At 47.9% G+C, this 20,448-nt stretch overlaps 1 protein-coding gene across 1 annotated transcript; it reads right to left on the bottom strand.

The window, feature by feature from the left end:
* Positions 1 to 7,154: 7,154 nt before the first annotated feature.
* Positions 7,155 to 20,238, bottom strand: BNIP1 (BCL2 interacting protein 1). The gene is given in 7 exon segments (XM_027520129.1): positions 7,155 to 7,278; positions 7,280 to 7,449; positions 10,987 to 11,105; positions 12,728 to 12,829; positions 16,217 to 16,308; positions 17,556 to 17,648; positions 19,792 to 20,238. Coding segments are annotated over 7 exon segments (687 nt in total). The 5' UTR covers positions 19,876 to 20,238; the 3' UTR covers positions 7,155 to 7,251.
* Between the last annotated feature and the right edge of the window lie 210 nt (positions 20,239 to 20,448).

Here is a 20,448-nt window from a genome sequence, read left to right as displayed (position 1 = left end):
CCCCAGCCTGCAGCCCTTCATTCCCGACAGCATGGCTGAGACTCCCGCCTGGTATCTCTTAGATTAGCCCCCAGCTATTTTTATTCTGCCCCTTGCTGAGGGAAGAAACACAAGTTTGGACAAACCCTCAGGCCGGGCCCCAGGGGAGACCACCACTGCCAAGGAAGAAAATGGAGCTGATTTTACATGTTACCATCTTTTTAAAAACATCTCTTTTCCTTAGAAGCATCACCAAATTGAGCCACCCTGCCAGACTGCCTCCAGCAGGGCCTTTTTGACCCCCTAAACTCACTCACACAACGGATGGAGGCCGACTTTCAGAGTCATGGGGACTTGTGCCTGTTGAATTAAAGTCCCATCTCCTGGGCTAGTGGGAAGAGGTGTTCTGGAGAGGCGCTTGCTGATGGGAAAAGGAACTGGAAGGGTGTCAGAAACACAGGGAAGGCTAGAGAGAGCTAGGCTGTGCTGGGAGGGTGAGGTCAGGGCTGGGCCAAGGTGGGGACCTCAGGGACGTCTGAATGAAGGTGACGGGGTCCAGAGCTCACCTGAGTGGAGATAAAGCTTTGAAAACCTTTTTCTACTTTTGAATCTTATTTATTAAAAGTTTAACAAATGTATTTTATTGAGGTGTAGTTGATTTACAATGTGTTCATTTCTGCTGTACAGCCAAGTGACTCCGTTACACATATATTCTTCTTCATATTCCTTTCTGTTATGGTTTAATCACAGGATACTGAGCATAGTGCCCTGTGCTACACTATTTTTAAAGGTTTATTTTGTTGGGGTTGGTTGCAGTGCTGCTTCAGTTCCTGCTGTATACACGACATGTTCTTTTTCATAGTCTGTTTCCGGAATCCTTGATGATGCCCTCTAGACGACAGTGACAGCTCCGAGGACATGGGTGGATGGCCTTGCCTTTGAGAAGAGGTAGCGAACGAGCGTGAGGAAGACCCAAGCCAGCACTTTAGGCTGAATAGAAGATAAAGCAAGAGGAGGCAGGAGTGGCCAAGGAGGGACGAGGAAAATGGAGAGGGGTGTGTCACAGAGGCGGGAGGTCTCTGGGAAGATGCAAGGAGTGCTGGCCAATGCTGAGGAGGTAGGCGGGGCAACACCTTCAGACCAGCAGCCTGGAGATAACCGATGACCTTAGCAGAGCTTGTTTTGGGGAGAATGATGGCAATCAGTTCAGTTCAGTTCAGTTGCTCAGTGAAGTCTGACTCTTTGAGACCCCATGGACTGCAGCACACCAGGCCTCCCTGTCCATCACCAATTCCCAGCACTTACTCAAACTCATGTCCATTGAGTCGGTGATGGCATCCAACCATCTCATCCTCTGTCATCCCTGTCTCCTCCTGCCCTCAATCTTTCCCAGCATCAGGGTCTTTTCAAATGAGTCAGTTCTTCATATCAGGTGGCCAAAGTATTGGAGTTTCAGCTTCTGCATCAGTTCTTCCAATGAACACCCAGGACTGATCTCTTTTAGGATGGACTGGTTGGATCTCCTTGCACTCCAAGGGACTCTGAAGAGTCTTCTCCAACACCACAGTTCAAAAGCATCAATTCTTCATAATAGAAGACAGATCGAAGGAGCCTGGGGAGTGGGAGCTGAGGAGACGTGTCACAGAAGTCTGCAGAAAAGAGAAAGACAAAGCAATGGCTCAAGAGGGAAACCAACTCTTCCATGTCTTTTCCAGAGGGATGCCCTCTGCCTGCACAGGTCCCCCCAACCAGCACCCAGGACACCGGCCTCATTGCCATTCTGTGCTGTCCTGAAGGGCAGGGCCTCCACTCCTGTGCAGTCCTCGGGGCCCTAACACACGCGGGGAGCTCAACAAACAGTAGGTGCTTTGGATGATGCTGACCACAACAGTGACAACAGCAACGGAGACAGTGATGAAAATACAGATTCCCGAAGGTCGGAAGATCTCCTGTTTGGAGGATTAAAGGAATAGGTAGACTCCGAGAAATCTAGCTGGTCAGAGCACCTCCTCTGTCGCTGGTCATCTCTGTCAGTCCCTGTCTGCTGATTCCTCCTTTCTCTTCATCCTTATTTCTTCTCTGTCTGTACTTAGGTCTCTGGGTGATTTCATCCACCCTCATGGCTTTAAATTCTGTGTGCCAGAGATTTCCAAATGGAAGATTTCCAAACCTGCCATCTGTCACTTTGACCTGGGTGTCTTTATGTAGGGCACAACTTTTGAAAGAATGACCTAGTCCAAGGACACAACATGAACTGATTAGAATCAAATGGGACCATGAATGGCAGACAAGCCAAACCTTGATCCGGAATCAGCAAGTGAAATGGCACATCCAGAGGCGCCATGACAGTTCCAAGGCACTGCCAAAAGACTAAGGAGTGGGTGGTGGCCCAAATCCTGGACATCTCCACCCCTTCCCCAAAATAGTTGGAATAACCCTCCCACTCATTACCATATGAAATTACCCAGCCTATAAGAACTAACCCCCCCACATTTTCTGCCGCTCTCACCCGCTGCGATGGAGCGTGCTGTGGAGTGTGCTTCTCTCCCAATCTGAATAACTACACTTCTTACCTATCACTTTGTCCCTCACTGAATTCTTTCTATGATGAGACGTCAAGAACATGAGTTTTATTAGGCCCTGAAACCAGGTACCATGGATTTTGGCTGGGTTCAAGTCCCAGAACATGTGTTCAAGTCCCAGTCTGAGACAAACGGTTTCATTGACACATCTCAACGTGTCCATCTCCTGCCTGCCTTCCTCTTTTGGTTACTCAGGGCCAAAATCTCAGAGTTCTTTGCTCTCCTTCCTTCAAAAATGATATCCATTCCTTCAGGAAACCCTGTCCAGCTGGGTTGGTTCTCCTTTCAAAATACACCCAGAATGTGACCACCTCTCACCACCTCCATGCTGTTGGCCAGGTGCACGCCACTATCACCTGCCCCCAGGGTAGCCGCCATTGGCCACCGAACTGGTCTCCCTGCCCTGCCCGTGTCCCCTTCACTTTTGTTTTTTCAAACAAACATTTAAGATTTATTTGGTTGCAAGGTCCTAGCCGCAGCACACGGATCTTCACTCTTCATTGTAGCATGCGGGATCTTTAGTTGCGGCATGTGGACTGTTATTTGCAGCCTGTGGGATCTAGTTCCCTCATCTGGGATCCAAGGGCCCCTTGCATGGGGATCTGAATCTTAGCCACTGGACCACCAGGGAAGTCCTCAGTATCCCTTTCATTTTGTTATCAACACATAAGTCCTATGAAGCCACTCCTCTGCTCCAAGCCCCATGATGACTCCCCATGTCTCTTCGAGTACAAGGCCAATCCTTCCAGTGACCTACCAAGCAGTCACGATTGTCTCCCCCTGTCTCTCTGACCACCTTTCACTCCGGTCCCTCTCACTCTCTGTTGTAGCCATGCTGACTTCCTTGCTATAGTCACCACATTTGCCAGTCATGGTCCAATTCCGCCCCACCACCCCCCCCGCCCACCCAGATCAAGCAATTCTCCATCAGCTACCCACTCCAGTATTCTTGCCTGGAGAATCTCATGGGCAGAGGAGCCTGGAGGGCTACAGTTCATAGACTTACAAAGAGTCGGACACAACTGAGCACTAACAGTTGCACTTCTTTTTCACCTGGAGATAGCGTCAGATCTCCCGTATTAAGTCCTCTGGGACTCCTCCCGACCCCATCCCACCACCCCCACCTTGACTGCAACCACAAGCCCAGTCCGTCACCTCTGCTTCTGACCAACAGGCTACAGATGGGAGGTTCCCAGGAACCCCTCCTCCTTGGGTCTGACAGTTTGTTAGTGTGGCTCACAGAACTCAGAGAAATACTTAATTTACAAGAGCAGCACCAGTTATTATAAAAGGATGTGGCTCAGGAGCTTCCAGATGGAAGAGACGCAAAGGCCTGGGCGCACCTGAGCTGGAGCGTCCCTGCTCTCCCAAAGCGCACCTCTCCCCTCAGCCTCCAGATGCTCACCAACCTGCAAGCTCTCTGAATCCCATCCTCTGGGTTTATGGAGGCTTCGTTACATAGTCACGGTTGATTAAATCACTGGCAATGGGTGACTGAACTCAATCCCTGGCTCCTTTCCCATCCTTGAAGGTCAGGGGTGGGGCTGAGAGTTCCAACCCTCTGATCATGTGATTTGAGTTCCCTTGGTCACCAACTCCATCCTTAGTGCTTTCCCAAGTCACTTTATGAACATAACAAGACAATTTTATCACTCTCCTTCAGAACACATTCCTATGGTTTTAGGAGTTCTGTGCCAGGAACATGATGAAGATATTCAATATATTGAATATATTCAAATATATTCTGTATCTTATTAAAAATCACAATGTCACAGATGCTCTTACTGTAGTCCTTTGCTCTAGATGGTCCCTGAGTGGTGCCTTCTTCCCCCAGCTGTTCACTCTGCTCAAACCTTGCCTCCTCAGTGAGGCCAACTGTGACCCCCTTGCTTAATATTCCAAACCTTCCCTCCCTCCCCGCTTTCCAAATCTCCATTAGCTAGTGCCACATTTCCCAAAACACTTATTTTCTAACACAATGAATAACTTATCTAGTATGTTTTTTATTGAAGTATGTTCAGATATTAATACTACTAATTTCAGGTATACAGAATAGTGATTCAGTATTTTTGCAGATTACACTCCATTTTATTACAAGGTAACGGCTGTAATTCTCTGTGCTATACACGATATCCTTGTTTACCTACTTCATACACAGCAGTTTGCATGTTAATCCTATACCCCTCCTTTGTGCCCCTCCCTTACCTCTCCTCTTTGGCAACCCCATGCTACAAGTTCCAAGATGGCAGGGAACCTTTGTTTTGTTCACTGAATATCCCTAACACAGTGCCAGGGACAAAGGAGGTGTTCAGTAAATACCTGAATAAACAATCCCTTGAAGATTGTTCTAATACTTTTAATACCATGAGTATCGGCTCAGCAGAGTAAATATAAGCTTGCCTTATATTAAGGACTTTGGGATAGTTAAGGACTTTGGAAACATCATGTACTCACTGCTGTTAAAAATGGATAACCAACAAAGACCTATTGTATAGCACATGGAACCACTCAATACGTGCCAGCCTGGATGGAGGTGGGTTTGGGAGAATGGGTACAGGTATATGTGTGGCTGAGTCCCTTCGCGCTTCACCTGACACTATCACAACACTGCTAATCGGCTACACCCCAATACAAAATGTTTTTGGTGTTTTAAGTTTTTTAATTAAAAAAAAAATTAAAAATTAAAAAGTGAATTAAGGTAATGCGTGAAATGTCTTCCAAAGACTATACAGGTGAACTTTGTTCATCTGCATGTTTGTTTAAAAATATATATACAATAACATTTCATTTGGATGAATGGAAATAGTCTACAGCAAGACCGTAAGCATGAAATGTGAGCACTGCCCCCTCCTGGTTGAACATGGAGACGCGGCCTCCGGCACCGCCAGCCCCACTGGGGACAAGTTAGGCTGGCTGATGGGGGTTGCAAGACATGCTGTCGAAGGCGTTTCAAACTGGGTCAAATTCAACCCTATTTTCAGGAGGCAAGAAGAGGAATAACGTATCAAAGGCAGAATTTTAGGGAGTACACAGCCCACACATTTACATATCGTGAAGAGGATGTTGACAATTAGTGGGAAGGAGTAAAGAAAAACGTTAAGACAAGACAATCCTAAAATGATCACATCCATCTGCTGCACTTACAGCTGGAATCTGAGTGGGAATTTCCCATCTGTGCTTTAGTCTCAGCTTTAATTTGACTATAAATAAGACACACGCGTGCACAACTTACATTGAGCAGCTTCTGGGCCGGGAGCTGTTTAAGGATGATATATATAAACTGTGCACACACTGTAACTCAGAACCCACTCAGTACACTAGTCAGTCTGGGGCGTGCAGCCCATCTCTCATAACTTGGTCCCAGGATGATCTGACACTTCATAACGGAGGCCTTAACGTTGACACCCTCTGCTCAAACAGATGCAAACAGAACTTCTGACGCCCAGGCCAGCCTCCCCTGGAGAACCTAGCTGTTTGCTTCAGGAATTCTCAGGGCCCAGAGGCCTGACAGTGGCTGGATCTGGGAAGCCTGTGGCTCAGTCAGACAGAAGCGGCACTTGCTACTTTGCATTCTTGTGTGATTCTCAAATGGACTCCACAAGCATCTATATGTGGACCATCACCCCCACTGCCCAGGTAGGGAGGTTGAGGCTGAGTGGCCTAAGGCAACTTGCCATGGTCATGTGGTTTCTTAGCAGCATAACCAAGACTCAAAAGGTTCAAATGCACACGTTCTTTCCACTTTCTCCTCTGCCCCCACATTACCCTCCCAGGGCCTCTGGGGCTATAAATAGTGGGGAGGCTGGGATCTTGTGGGTGAGGTCAGCCAGGCCTTTAGCACAAGGAGACACTAACGTCTCCCAGCCGGGCCTAGCTTGGGCCCTGCTACCCGCCAGGTCTCAACAGAACTCAGGCCCAGACAGGCCCCAGCTTATCACTGGCTTCACTCTCCGGGTTATATTTAGCCCTCGCCCTCACACAGAAAGGTGTGGGCCAGCCCCTGAGACGGTGCGCACCCCCAGCCACTGTGCGCAGAGGGGGCGTCCGCCTTGGCCTCTTCAGATGCTGCCGCGAGCCGCCGCCAGCGGACGTGCACCCTCCTTGCTGAGGGCCTGCGCGATCTTGTCTGTCTTGCTCGTTGAGGGACCATGGCAGCCTCTAGAACACTCTGTCTCTGTGTGGCTGTTGCTTAAAAATTCTTTGCTGAGCAAAGAAGTGAATGATCTGAGTTCAAGTTCTAGATAGCTGGACTTCAAGAACAGGCACATGAATTCCCAGAGGAATGCCTTAGAAAACCAAGTGCATTTCATGCTATTAAATACAGTCAACTTTATTCAAGGAATGGATGTTTTCATCCTCCTTCTCCCCCTCTTCTCTTTCCTCCTCCAGATCTGGCATTAAGGCTGCAGGGGAGGGGCATGGGAGGGACACCAAATCCTGGGGGCCGCCTGGGTGTCCCACGTGGCCGCACCCACAGTGCGTGAGGGCTCCTGGTGTCCCTCAGGGTCCCGATGACAGGCTCCCTCCTCGTCCTCTGCTCAGCCCGTCCACCAGCCACCTGCAGAAACTCTCGGGGCTGTGTCTCCATCTCACCTGCTGAGCACCTGAAGCAGGCTGGGGCCAGAGTTCAGGAGTGCGGCCAGACCCTGACAGCAGAGTTCAGAGGGCAGAAGCCGGCAGCTCTCAGATCTCACAAAAACGGAAAGAGCCGTTTTTTTCAAAATATAGAGGACTGTAGCAAGAAAGAGCGCCAGTGCAAGGAAAATGAGAAGCTTGTCTGTCAGCTCTCGGCGATTATATTTTGTGATGAGCTTCCGTCCCAACTGGATGGTCCCTGACATGGATTTGAATTCTTCATTTGCATCCAGGATAGTCCGTGAAGAATTAACTGAAACAAGAGGGAGGGAGCATGACTCAGAAACTGTATGGCACCAAACCCAGAGACTTTGCTGGCTGGGTTCCCAGTGTAACACTGCGCTTGGGAGCAAGTTCCCGAGCCAGAGCAAAAGATGTGAAGACAGGCAGTGCAGAGGAGCACAGAACAAGGACAGGGCAAGGAGAGGCAGCTCCCTGGGTTCCATCCAGCTCAGAGAGGGATGAGGTTTGCTGACACACATTGTCACAGGGCCCTAACTAGGGAGGACTCCTAACCTGACACCTTAAACCTCCTCCCAACGTGGACACCAACAGGGAAAAGGGCAGACACCGGTTCCTTTTCTCACCACCAACCTCCACTTTCTGGAGGAGGCAGGCACTGCTGAGAAGAAATGGTGGTCACAAAACTAACCCAGGGGACTGTGGATAGCACTGTGAGGTCTCTGTGGGGACAGGACTTTGCACCTGCGAGGTGCACCCTGCCAGGACGCCTGCTGGTCAGATCTGCTCTTCACAGGATCATGAAAGAGCTGGGGTGTCCTGGGCCCTGCCACTTGCCCTCATACAAGCCAGTCCTTTAGCCCAGGGACGCTGGCTGTAGTGTTAAACACATGATGCCCGTGCTCCAGCCCCCTGGGAAACCTGCGAAGAGGCCACAGGATGCCCATGCTCCAGCCCCTGGGAAACCTGCGAAGAGGCCACATGATGCCTGTGCTCCAGCCCCCTGGGAAACCTGCGAAGAGGTATGCACCCCTTAAGGTTCATTGTACCCATGTGACAAACGAACCGGAGTGCCGGTTACTAGGCCTGACACCTGGGGAAGGCTTACCTGGCAAGACTGCTCTATTAAGCCTAACAGGGCATCATCAGGATATCCCCGGAGTGAAACGCTGTCAAGTGAGAAGGCTGGGTGTGAAGGACAGCGTGTGAGATGTTTCCATTTATGTGACAAAGGAGGGGATAACTAACACCTGCTTGTGCTATGCACGCTGGAGAGTCTCAGAGGCTACGAGACAAACCGGGAGCAGTGGGCGCCTCTGGGGAGCAGGCCGGGAGGTCTGAAGGCAGAGCTGTTCCCGCCTGTGCCGTCCAGAGCTGTGCAGCCGGTGCTGACTGCAACAAGTCACGCGGCCCCTGAGGGAGTCAAATGTGCCCCATCCAAACCGTGATGTCCCTATAGGCAAATACCCACACGATTTCAGAGATTCCGTGTGAAAAAAGAAGAATGTAAAATCTCTCTCAATAACTTCCACTATGAATTGCATATTGAAATAAATATATTACAATCAATATATTTGTAATATATTGCAATCATATACATTTGTAATATATTGCAATATATTACAATCATATATTTGTTTTTACTTTTTTTAATGTGCCTAATGAAAATTTTAAGTATGTGGCTCCCATGATGTTTCTATGGGACAGTGCTGACCTGGAGGGTTTTTCCCTTAACTACATCATTCATATTACCTTTTACAAAATTACAAGCCAGTAAGCAAATAAATTGGAGAAGGCAATGGCACCCAACTCCAGTACTCCTGCCTGGAAAATCCCATGGATGGAAGAGCCTGGTGGGCTGCAGTCCATGGGGTCGCTGAGGGTCGGACACAACTGAGCGACTTCACTTTCACTTTTCACTTTCATGCACTGGAGAAGGAAATGGCAACCCACTCCAGTGTTCTTGCCTGGAGAATCCCAGGGACGGGAGAGCCTGGTGGGCTGCCATCTATGGGGTCACACAGAGTCGGACACGACTGAAGCGACTTAGCAGCAGCAGCAAGCAAATAAATTACGAGAGGAAAGAGAGCAGTAGCTTGACAAGCACAGGGGTACAAACAAACACTCATGCAACAGAAGTCCCCTCATCCTCTTTCTCCATGCCTGCTGCCACGCTGAAAGCCCAAGACTCTCTGAAGTAAAAATCTAACTGGCTTTTCCATTTAAACTTTCTTTACAGAAAACTTTAACCATCACAAAAGCAGACAGAATAGAATCATGAATTGCCATGTGCCACTGCCCATACCCAAGAACCATCAACTCCCTGGTAATCCTGTCCCTGCAAGACCCCCAAACAATTGTGGCCCCCCTACAATTGTGCAGCAAATTCCAGACATCATATCCTTAATGGGCTAAAAAAAAAAAAAAAAAAAAGACAAAAAACTGCAGTCCTAATAGATTTCTAAATCAAGCTGAATTTATGCGTCACAAGGCAAGGATTAATAACCGTTCTTCGATGGCCATCTCACCTATAACGTGTGCCCCAAAAACAACCCTCAACACCCCAGAAACCACCAGGATCTGTACCCCCTTCTCAGCACGTAACTCTACGGCCAGTTTCTGATCCGCCTGCTGGGCTGGGTGCCTGTTACTCACATGAGAGCAGAAAAGCCCTGCACTCCAAGGCCAGGCGGGCTCCTCCCTCTCACATTCTCCTTGGGCCGTGGCCCCAGTGCACTCTCAGAGGTGCCCAGCTGGTTCCGAGCCCAAATGCCCAGAGAAGTTTCAAACACAGGCAGTGACCTCAGGGACAAGCGCCTTGATTTTCTTTTTGCTTCTGCCTGTTAGGATAGTGCACGGAAACAAACAAAAGAGTGGTTCAAAATGCAGATAATTTCTAGGGGTGATGGTGGTATTGTTTTTTTGTTTCTTGTTTCAAAAGTCTCTTATCTTTTAGAAAGATATATGGAAGCATTTATATGGATGGCGTCTGAGATTTGCTTCAAAGTAATCGAAACGGGGGCAGGGTGAGGACAGAGTTGAGGCTGGCCAGGAGCTGGCCACAGCCACAGCTGGGTGGTGGCTCCTGGGACTCGTGTCCCCGGCTCTCTACCTTCATCTCTGTGCGACTCCTCCAAAGGCGTCTCAGAGTAAACCCTCTGCCTCTGTTTTCCTATAGGGAGGATGCTGGGAAAGCTGCTGGGGAGAACCAGATGGTCTCAAGAAGCTCAGCTTCTGACTGTATCTTTCAAAAGGAGCTCACAGGACTTCCCTGGTTGTCCAGTGGGTAAGATTCCACGCTTCCACTGCAAAGGGCGTGAGTATGATCCCCAGTAGGGAAATTAGGATCCCGCATGCTACACAGCACAGCCAAAAAGTAAAAAATATATATACAGATATATAAATAAAAGGAGCTCACAGGAAAAATAACACTGGGGAGTACAATTGTAAGTGGGTGTCCTAGTAGACCAGCAGGCAGCCAATAACTGATCATCTCTCTGCCTCGCCAGAAGGGTCCCCAGAGCCCGAAATGAAAAACAGACTGCCAAGCCCTTCCTCCAGGCCTGTTGGCACCCACTCTCCAGGAGAGCGCCTGGGAGTTCTTCCGAACATTTTGATGGGGTGTGTGGATCTTTCAGTACAACTATAAAAACCAAAAAGGGAAATGAGAGCAGTGCATCCCAAATGGGTAAGACCAAGCTGTCACAGAAGAGAGAAGCCACACAGATCAGTGAAGGCGGGGCAGATGAGGGCAGAGGTGGAGGAGCCCAGGGGTGAGGGCCATGGAGCCCGGCGGCAGCCTCCCACTGCAGGCCTGGCCTGACTTTACCCAGCGTCTGCATGGCTTCCTCGCTCTGCTGGACCTGCTGGGACATCATCCTGCTGATCCCCATGAGGCTCTCTGTGATGGCGCTGGACGTCTGGGCCAGGCTCTCTTTGGCAGTTTTCCTAGAAGTACAGAGTAGGAGGAGGAATGTCAACAAAAGCCCGGCTCAAGAAAGCCCTGGATTCAAACAAGATCCCACTTTTTAATCTATCGAATCAGCACATGTTTTTTAAATGGTCATACTTAATGGTGGCAAAGGACTTCCCCTGATGGCTCAGTGTTGAAGAACCCACTTGCAACACAGGAGACTCAGGAGAAGCGGGTTCGATCCCTGGGTTGAGAAGGCCCCCTCAAGGAGGAAATGGCAACCCACTCTAGTATTCTTGCCTGGGAGAGTCCATGGACAGAGGAGTCTGGCAGGCTATAGTGCATGGGGTCACAAAGAGCCTGATATGACTGAGTGACTCAGCACATACGCAAAATGGTGGCAAGGGCATGGCGAGAGCACGCACTTGAAGACTGCTGGTAGGAACGTCCACTGGTGCTCCTTCTGAGAGCCAACTGGCGATATGTATTAGGAGCCTTAGCGATGTTCATGCCTTTGACCCAATAATCTCATCCCTGGGAATCTCTCCAAAGGAAACATACAGAATGTGGACAAAGCTTTACGTACTGACATGTGCCCTTGTGTGTTATTCACAGTACTGACATAACAAGAAATATAAACACACACAAGCAGAGGATTAGTTATAAAGAGCTTTTTAAAAAAAACAGGCAAGTCTTTGTGAAGATAATAATACTAAGTGAAGACTAGGAGACTATATTTAATGTTCGGTTCAGTTCAGTTGCTCAGTTGTGTCCGACTCTTTGCGACCCCATGGACTGCAGCACACCAGGCAAGCTCAACATGAGTTTGAGCTCATGTCCACTGAGTCGGTGATGCCATCCAATCACCTCATTCTCTGTCATCCCTTTCTCCTCCTGCCTTCAATCTTTGCCAGCATCAGGGTCTTTCCAAATGAGTCAATTCTTTGCATCAGGTGGCCAAAGTATTGGAGCTTCAGCTTCAGCGTTAGTCCTTCCAATGAACATTCAGGACTGATTTCCTTTAGGATGGACTGGCTGGATCTCCTTGCAGTCCAAGGGACTCTCAAGAGTTCTCCAACATCACAGTTCAAAAGCATCAATTCTTCGGTGCTCAGCCTTCTTTATGGCCCAACTCTCACATCCATACATGACTACTGGAAGAACCATAGCTTTGACTATGCAGACCTTTTGACAAAGTAATGTCTCTGCTTTTTACTATGGTGTCTAGGTTGGTCACAGGTTTTCTTCCAAGCATCTTTAACTTCATGGCTGCAGTCACCTTCTACAGTGATTTTGGAGCCCAAGATAATAAAGTCCGTCACAGTTTCTGTTGTTTTCCCATCTATTTGCCATGAAGTGATGGGACCAGATAATGTATGGTACCATACTGACTTTATAAAAAATATGGAAGAAAAAATAATGAAAGGAGGCAATATATCAAAATAGTTGTGAACAACACAATTCGTGCTTTCACTTTGTGATTCACATTTTACCAATTTACTAAAAATAAGAATGTATTTCTTTTATAGTTAAAAAAAATTACTTATAAAATATCAATTTTATGCTGAAAACAAGAGAGGGCTCCCCACAGTAGCTTTTGCACCTTGCCAACTGCTGTCTATTCTGTCATCAAAACCCAGAAAGACAAGACACATACCTTTGCCGGAACAGGTCTCCTCCCTGGAGGAGTTCTGCCTTCTCTAGGTTGTCGATCGCAATTTTGCAAGTGAGGTTAGCCTTCCTCCATGAGGTCTGATTGCTGGAATTATAAAAGCCATGTGTGAGTTTCTCTTGATGCCAACAGGCTGTCAGTCAGTTCAAGTCACAGCAGTCTTCCAGCCAGGGAGTGATGGGGAGGCCACCTGTGTGTAGCCCAGAGTCCATCAGCCCTCCCACCACTTCCTCTTCTTGGTTGCCCCAGAAGCTGTTTCCATTCTCCTACCAACCATAACAGCCCCTTTCCCCCAGGGCAGCCAGAGTGAGAAGCCTGGTCATAGCATCCCTGTGTTTACAGCCTGCAACGGCTCCACTAAAGGTAACATCCAAACTGCCCAGCTGGGCGCACGCGGCCCTGTTCGGTCATCTCCTACACGTTACTGCTCTGCCCGTGCTGCGGCTTGGTTCTGCTCCTGGGGAACCATGCCTCGTTCATCTTTGTATCACCAATACCCAGGACAACAGTTATTGACCCATTAGCTGCTTGATCAATATAGGCAGTAGGAAGTAGAAAAATCAGTATAAGACAGTTTTCTTCAATATTTCTTCAAGGTTTGCTGTTCTTTACACCAGTGGTCCCCCATCTTTTTGGCACCAGGGCCTGGTTTCGTGGACGACGATTTTCCCATGGGTCAGTGGGGATGGAGGGTAGCTTTGGGATGATTCAAGTGCATTACACTAGGGTGCACCTTGCTTCTATTTTGGGGCAATCTCAGGGTACTCCACCTTGACTTTAGGGTTAAGGTTCGTGCTCTTCTAAGAAGCTAATGCTGCCACTTCTGGGACAGGAAGCAGAGCTCAGGTGGTAATGCGAGTGCTGGAGAGCAGCTGTAAATAAAGATGAAACTTTGTTCAATTGCCCACCACTCAGTGCTGTGTGGCCTGGTTCCTAACAGGTCATGCACTGGTGCTGGCCTGTGGCCTAAGGGCTGGGGACGCCTGCTTAAGAAACCACAGGCCAATAGTGGACAACACAAACACGTTGTACTAGCAGGGCCTGGTCTGACGTGATTTATTCACATTCTTTACCTGATCTTTGTGATGACTCAAATTAGTAAACAGTTTCCTGAAGTTAGAGTGGAGGGGGGTCTTTGTTTTTTGTGTGTGTAAAATATTTTATTGACATATAGTTGATATATAATGCTGTGTTAATTTCTGCTGAAAAGCAAAGTGTCTCAGTTATACATATATTCTTTTTCATATTTTTTCCATATGTATGGTTTATCACAGGATATCGAATATAGTTCCCTGTGCTAGACAGCAGGACCTTGTTGCTTATCCATCTTATATACAGTCGTTTGCATCTGCTAACCCCAAACTTTCAGTCCTTCTCTCCCCCACTTGCCCTCCTCCTTGGCCACCACAGATCTTTCTGTGAGTAAGTGTGTATCTGTTTCATAGCTATGTTCACTGGGCCGTAGCTTAGATTCCACGTATCAGATGGTGTTTGTCTTTCTCCTTCTGACTTGTCTGCTAGCGTGCTAACCTCTGGGTCCGTCCGTGTCGCTGCACATGGCATCAGCTCAGACTTTCTCATGGCTGCGTGGTGCTCTGTTACATATACGCGCCACCTCTTCTTCCTCCCTCCTCTCTTGACGGACATGTCGGGTGTTTCCATGCCTTGGCTGCTGCGAACAGTGTTGTTCTTTACCTGAACGCAGCGGTACGTGCATCTTTTTGAATTACAGCTTTGTCTGGGTATATCCCCAAGAGTGGGACTGCGGGATCATATGGTAACTCTGTGTTTAGTTTTCTGGGAAGCCTCCATACTGTTGTCCATAGTGGCTGCACCAACTTACACTACAGTGAGACCCTTGTTGATGGACTAGAGTTAACTGGGCTCCTCAGAGAAGCAAACTCATGTGCTAGAGCTCTTACACAGCTGGCTCAAATCAACTGTGCTAACCTCCAGAATATTTAGAAAGGCAAACGAGAGTCCACGAACTGATAGGCTGGAGTTTTGAATAGCACCTCTGAGCTGAGAATGTTCAAATGAGCTCTCTGATGCCTGGCCAGCATCTACGATGCTGGCTCACACGTGAATTAACTACATTTTTAACTGTTTACAAGGGCGTTCTGCTGGGCCCTGCAATGCAGAGATGAGTGAGCCTGTCCTCAGGGACTCATATTTACTGGGGAGAAAGACAAACAAAGTATTTACTGTACAGTGTGACGAGCACCATAATCCAGGTAAGCACAAGTACTGTTTCGACATGCAACTGCCCAAGTATTAATTTACTGCTTTCTCTCTTCCACCCTGGAATTAGACATCCTGAATGGCCACACTCAACTTTAAACCCATGCTGAGGTGGTTTTGCTGGTGTAACTTGATAGATATTACACAAGGAGTCCTCTTTACTCAGTCCTTATAACTGAGCCCCCATGGTGGCAAGGGAAACAAAAGCCATCATGACCCAAAGTATCACTGGTCGCCACCCACACATCTCTGCCTCCTCACAAGAGCCTCCACCGTGCCCGTGTCTTCGTCAGTCTCTGTCCTCCTGACAGCTGGGCATTATAAACAGAGCTGCTGTCAGCAAGGATGATGCTGGAGCATCACTCAAATCAGACACAAAGTGCAAGTGAAGTCGCTCAGTCATGTCTGACTCTTTGCGACCCCATGGACTGCAGCCTACCAGGCTCCTCTGTCTGTGGGATTTTCCAGGCAAGAGTACTGGAGTGGGGTGCCATTTCCTTCTCCAGGGGGTCTTCCCCACCCAGGGATCGGACCCGGGTCTCCCGCATTGTAGACAGATGCTTTACCGTCTGAGCCACCAGGGAAGTCCCAAAGCTGTAGACAAATACAGACGTGACAAAGACCAGGTAACAAGATGAAGAGAAAACCTATGAGGACGAGGACAGGACAGGGACTTCAAAAGAGAAGGATCTAGAAACGCTGATGGGGACCTCTAACATTTCTGCAGTAACAACCCTCTTTCTGACTGTCGTGGGAACAGCAACTGTGAAGGGTCAGGTACTGTTTCATGCTGTCAGACGGCTTTGCTGGAAAAGTCCCCTAATTCAACACCAAGAAATAGCATACACTTCAATTATATAATCAAGGATTAGCATGCAGCTGCAATGAAAACTTCAATTCTATTTAACATAAGCTTATTTAATTTTTCGTAGCTTCCTACGTTTTGGTCTGTCTTAAGTAGGTTCACCTCTGGTGGACTTTTTCTGCTACCAATTCTCTTTAGATTAAAAAGGACCTTATATTACAAAAGCAACCAATTTTTTGCTTTTTTAAAAATATAAAACACGGCCTAATGTTGAATACGCTTTTGCACACTATGCACAGTCCCACCTACCCAAGAGCCCTGGCTCACCCCCCAGCTTCGGCAGGTTTATTAGGCAAACTGAGGCACAAGCCTCACTGGGAGCAGGCGGCCCAGCAGCGGCCACTGGCAGGAGGCCAGGCCCCACCCACCTGAGCATCTGCTTTTTGTGATTCTCCACTTCTTGGAGCAGAACTTGCTTCTCTGACTCTTTGTCTTGCTCTTTAGCCGACTGCTCGAGCTCCTTTGGGAGGAAATCAGCTCTAAGTTAAAATGATTTTGAAAGGTAATGAAACACTGGACAGCACTTCTGTTTCTGCCAGTTATGCAGCAGCACTGGAAAGCCCGCCTAGAACAGGAGACTCATACCAACAGGAGACTGGTTCATACACAACAAACACCCTTTTACATGGATAGCTGTGTAAAAGGAAAGAAAAGACCATCCTCAAGACCTCAAAATGAGAAAGGAACTACGAGTCAGAGCAGTCTTCCTATGAGGGGTGTGAGGCTGCCCTGGAGCAGGAGATGTGTTCCTGCAATCCAGGACATGCCTGAAAGGAAAAGGGAAAAAACTACAATAACATAGGAGCCTTCTGATCCCACTCTGAGATACGATGGAAGTAACACACTGCTATCTGTTTCTACATGCTCTCAACCTTGGTACATATTTCATTTTAGACTGAGGGGCAAACACGGTTTTCAAGTCCATGTGGGGACAGAAAACGAAGCCTTGGCCACCTGAGGTTGGGAATTGGAACTAAGACCATTGCAAAGCCAGGAGCACAAAGGGATGCAAATACCCTCAGTGAAAAGGTGAGCTAGGAAAATGTCTGTCAACCAGCACAGAGAAATTGTGGAGTTTTTTGTTGTGGGATCTGGCTAGAGGGATATAAATGTCTCTCCCGATTATAACCATGGCACTCCCCTCACATGGGGCAAGGGAAGTTCATCCTCCCTGAGTGGTTCAAGAATCTCCACAAGGAGAAACGAACATAAAAAGTGCTCCCAGACCTGTGGTAATCCCAGGAGACCTGGCAAAAGCAAATGCAAAAACCTCTGAAGAGACTTACATTCAACCCAGGTCGCACAAAAGCCCCATAGGTAAGGCCTTCTGAAAAGAAAGACTCAGAGCCCAAAATAACCAAACACCAGGACACAGCCATCCGCCACAGTGAGGGACAGCAGACCTCACTTTCTTTTCATCCAGAACTCTCTCTAGTTCTCTGTGACAGAACTTCCATTTCCCCCACCTTGCCTCCCTCGCTCCCTTCTTCCCACACGCCCATTCTTCCACTCAGCGATGGTGCTCTATCTGTACATCACGAGGGATATGCAGCGAACACCAGGAGCAGTCCTGCTGTCATCGAGTTTACACTCCATTAAAGAATCTAGATTTTAAACAAATCATTAACTTAACACATTTGCAAAACCTCTCCAGTGCACATTCTCTTCTTTCCCCAGGCGCAGCATCCCAGCTCCGCACTCACTCACCTGTATTCTGTGCCGCAGTTGCTGAAACTTCTCTTTCACTTTAGTGTTCAGTTCAGTAAGTGCACTTAATGGTCCTGAACAATCTCGAATATCCTAGGAGACATTGAAGAGATGAACGGGCCTTTCTCAAGGCAATGAGAGGAAATGACACCGGCTGTACAATGTGAGAGTTGGCTTAGACCACAACTCAGTTGGACCTACTGGCTGTAATTCACCCTAATCTTTGGTGTTTACCTCTGTAACACAAGCAGAAGCATTATAATTTACATTTTTTTCATCCCTTTTTGGAGTTAAGTCAGAGCGAGTAACATTGAAGCATAAGCAGAAAGACAACAGTGCAACTTCCCTGGTGGTACAGCGGATAGCAAATCCGATGCTGTGGAGCAACTAAGCCCACACACCCCAACTGCGGAGCCTGCCTGCTGCAACTGCCGAAGCCCTGTGGGTCCTAGAGCCCATGCTCCGGAACAAGAGAAGCCACAGCAACGAGAAGCCCAGGCACTGCAACAAAGAGCAGCCCCTACTTGTACAATCAGGGAAAGCCCATGTGCAGCACCGAAGACTCCATGCAACCAGAAATTAATAAGTTTTTAAAAACAGAAACGAACTAAGGAACTAATAAGTCTTGACGTTTAACGGAACACCACCCAGCCATTATGAAAGACTTAAAGCAGCTTGCATATCTGACAAGGATGAACACCTGAGAGAGTACTATAACTTTAGGTCTTTCCAACTTAAAAATGAGCGATGCTATATTCTTGGCACATGACAAGACGAACCTCTTTAAGATAAACTGCTTGATCTAATTTTACAAACCATCTATTAATATTATAAATCAGTTTACAGACATGTTCAAATGTAGATTTAGAATTTGTTTCTGGACATTCAGAATTACCAGGGCCAGGTAAGGCAGGCCCTAGAGCCAGACCACGTGGATCCAAATTCTAGTTGCAGCAATTTATCAGATGTATAATCCTGAAAAAGTTACTGAGGCTTCTGTGTCTGTTTCCCCATCATTACCCACTTCATGACCAGGTACCCACATAAAGGGCTTAGCAGGAGTTGCCACTGTAAGGATGTGCTAAATCTAGCTATAATCAATTGTTCTCTTCAGGAGAGAGTGAATCTTAGAGAGTGCAAAATGGGGCTGAAGCAATTTAGATCACCTGAAAAGCCAATTTCATTTTTATGAATCCTAAATTAATTTTTCTAGAATTGGCCCAGATGTTTTGTAGTTTATACATGGGAAACGTGAAGTTCAAAAAGTTTAAATGTTTGTATCAAGTTGTTCTTGTTCTCTAGATTACTCATTAAATCACAGTTCCATGCAACACTTAATGGCTATTAATTTGGTTTATTTTGCACCTGATTTCCGTGGGGAGCTTACTTTCCTTCACCTTTTACCACAGCTAGATGAAGACTCTTACTTACCACCTAAGGTTGAGTAACATTGCTGGAAATGGAAACCATTTGCCCAAAAGCAAAATTTAAAACTTTCGGTTTCTTTTTGATAAACTAAAGGAACTATTTTTACATTCCCAACTCTTGCCTATGCCAATTGGTTTATTGAACTATTACCTTCAACCCTTAACTGGCTTACGCAAAGGATCTCAATCCCCCATCAGTTAAACGAAGTAGACGCCAAGAGTTTTCTCTAGGATGACTTTCATTGTCCGTGTCCCAGTTTTGCCATTATCTACTTTCTGCTCAGACAGACTCCTTCCTCATTTACAACATCACAACTCCGGTCTAGGTCACGTTCATTTCACCCAGTACCTCCTGGGCCGCGGGGCATCAGACCAGCAGGGGGCGAGGCTGATGGCCTACAGGACGCTACTAGAGGACGGGGAGGACGGGGTCAGAAGGCGGGGCCAGGCAGGATGACAGGTATGTTTTGAGGCCGGCTGGGGGTGGCGAGGTGACGGCCAGGGGTGTGTAGGGAAGCGGCCACATAGGGGAAGCCCAGTTAGGAGTGGAGGTAGAGGAGGGGGTGTCCTGGAAGAGGGCGAGCTAACGGCAGTCGTACGGAATGCCAAGGCCAAGGATCAAGGGGATGGAGGGGACGGGGCCAAGGGGCGAGACAGTTGAGGGGTAGTGGGCAGGGAGCTGGGCCAGTGGCCTCGGAGACATGACCAAGTGGGGAAAGCTGGGGAGTGAGACCGCTGAGCTCACAGAAGGCCAGCTGAGCTTGGATTTAGGGCTACTGGACCCTGGCGGGGATCCTGGGCATTAGTACCTGAATAAGCGCCTTCACCTCCAGATCGAATTTGACAATCTCTTGGTTACAGATACGGACGTGGACATCTTGGGCAGCCGCCATGTTGGAAATGCCGGCTACGGGAAGCCGCGGAGCCCAAGTTCCAACGCGTTTTCGTACCGACTTCCTTTTTAGCCTCCGGGTCTTGCGGCAGCGCCCCCTAGAGACCGGGCCTGAGGGGAGAGAGGGTGGCGGCGCCAAGTCCTGTGGCCTTTGGCTGACACGTGGGAAAAATCAGCCGGCCTCTTGTCGTGGACCTAGAAGACGTAGAGAAAGAAAGGAGGGAATTGTCAGGACGCTTTAACAGGGGCGTCTCCCCATATTCTGCCCATCAGCCATTCTAATGACTGCATATTTTTTGCACAGGGAGGGGAAAGATTGGAAGAAAATTATCCATTGGTATGTCTCTGGAAGGTGGAATTAAACAATTTTTTATATTCCTTTTAACTTTCTTGTATTTTTCGTATTTTCTACAATGAATATAAGTTGTGGCGTGAAAGAAAAAAATGACAAATGTTATCATTACTTTTTAAAATGTATGAAATTCAAGGCAGTTTGCTAGGGTTAACAACTCCTGTCAGTTCAGCCCACGGTTGGAGGGATCGTTCTAAAATGTGCAACTGATCAAGTCACATT

The sequence above is a fragment of the Bos indicus x Bos taurus genome, chromosome 20, assembly GCF_003369695.1.
Source record: "Bos indicus x Bos taurus breed Angus x Brahman F1 hybrid chromosome 20, Bos_hybrid_MaternalHap_v2.0, whole genome shotgun sequence".
Classification (NCBI taxonomy): Eukaryota; Metazoa; Chordata; class Mammalia; order Artiodactyla; family Bovidae; genus Bos; species Bos indicus x Bos taurus.
Note: the sequence above shows the minus strand (reverse complement) of the source record. Positions and strands in the feature narration are given on the sequence as shown.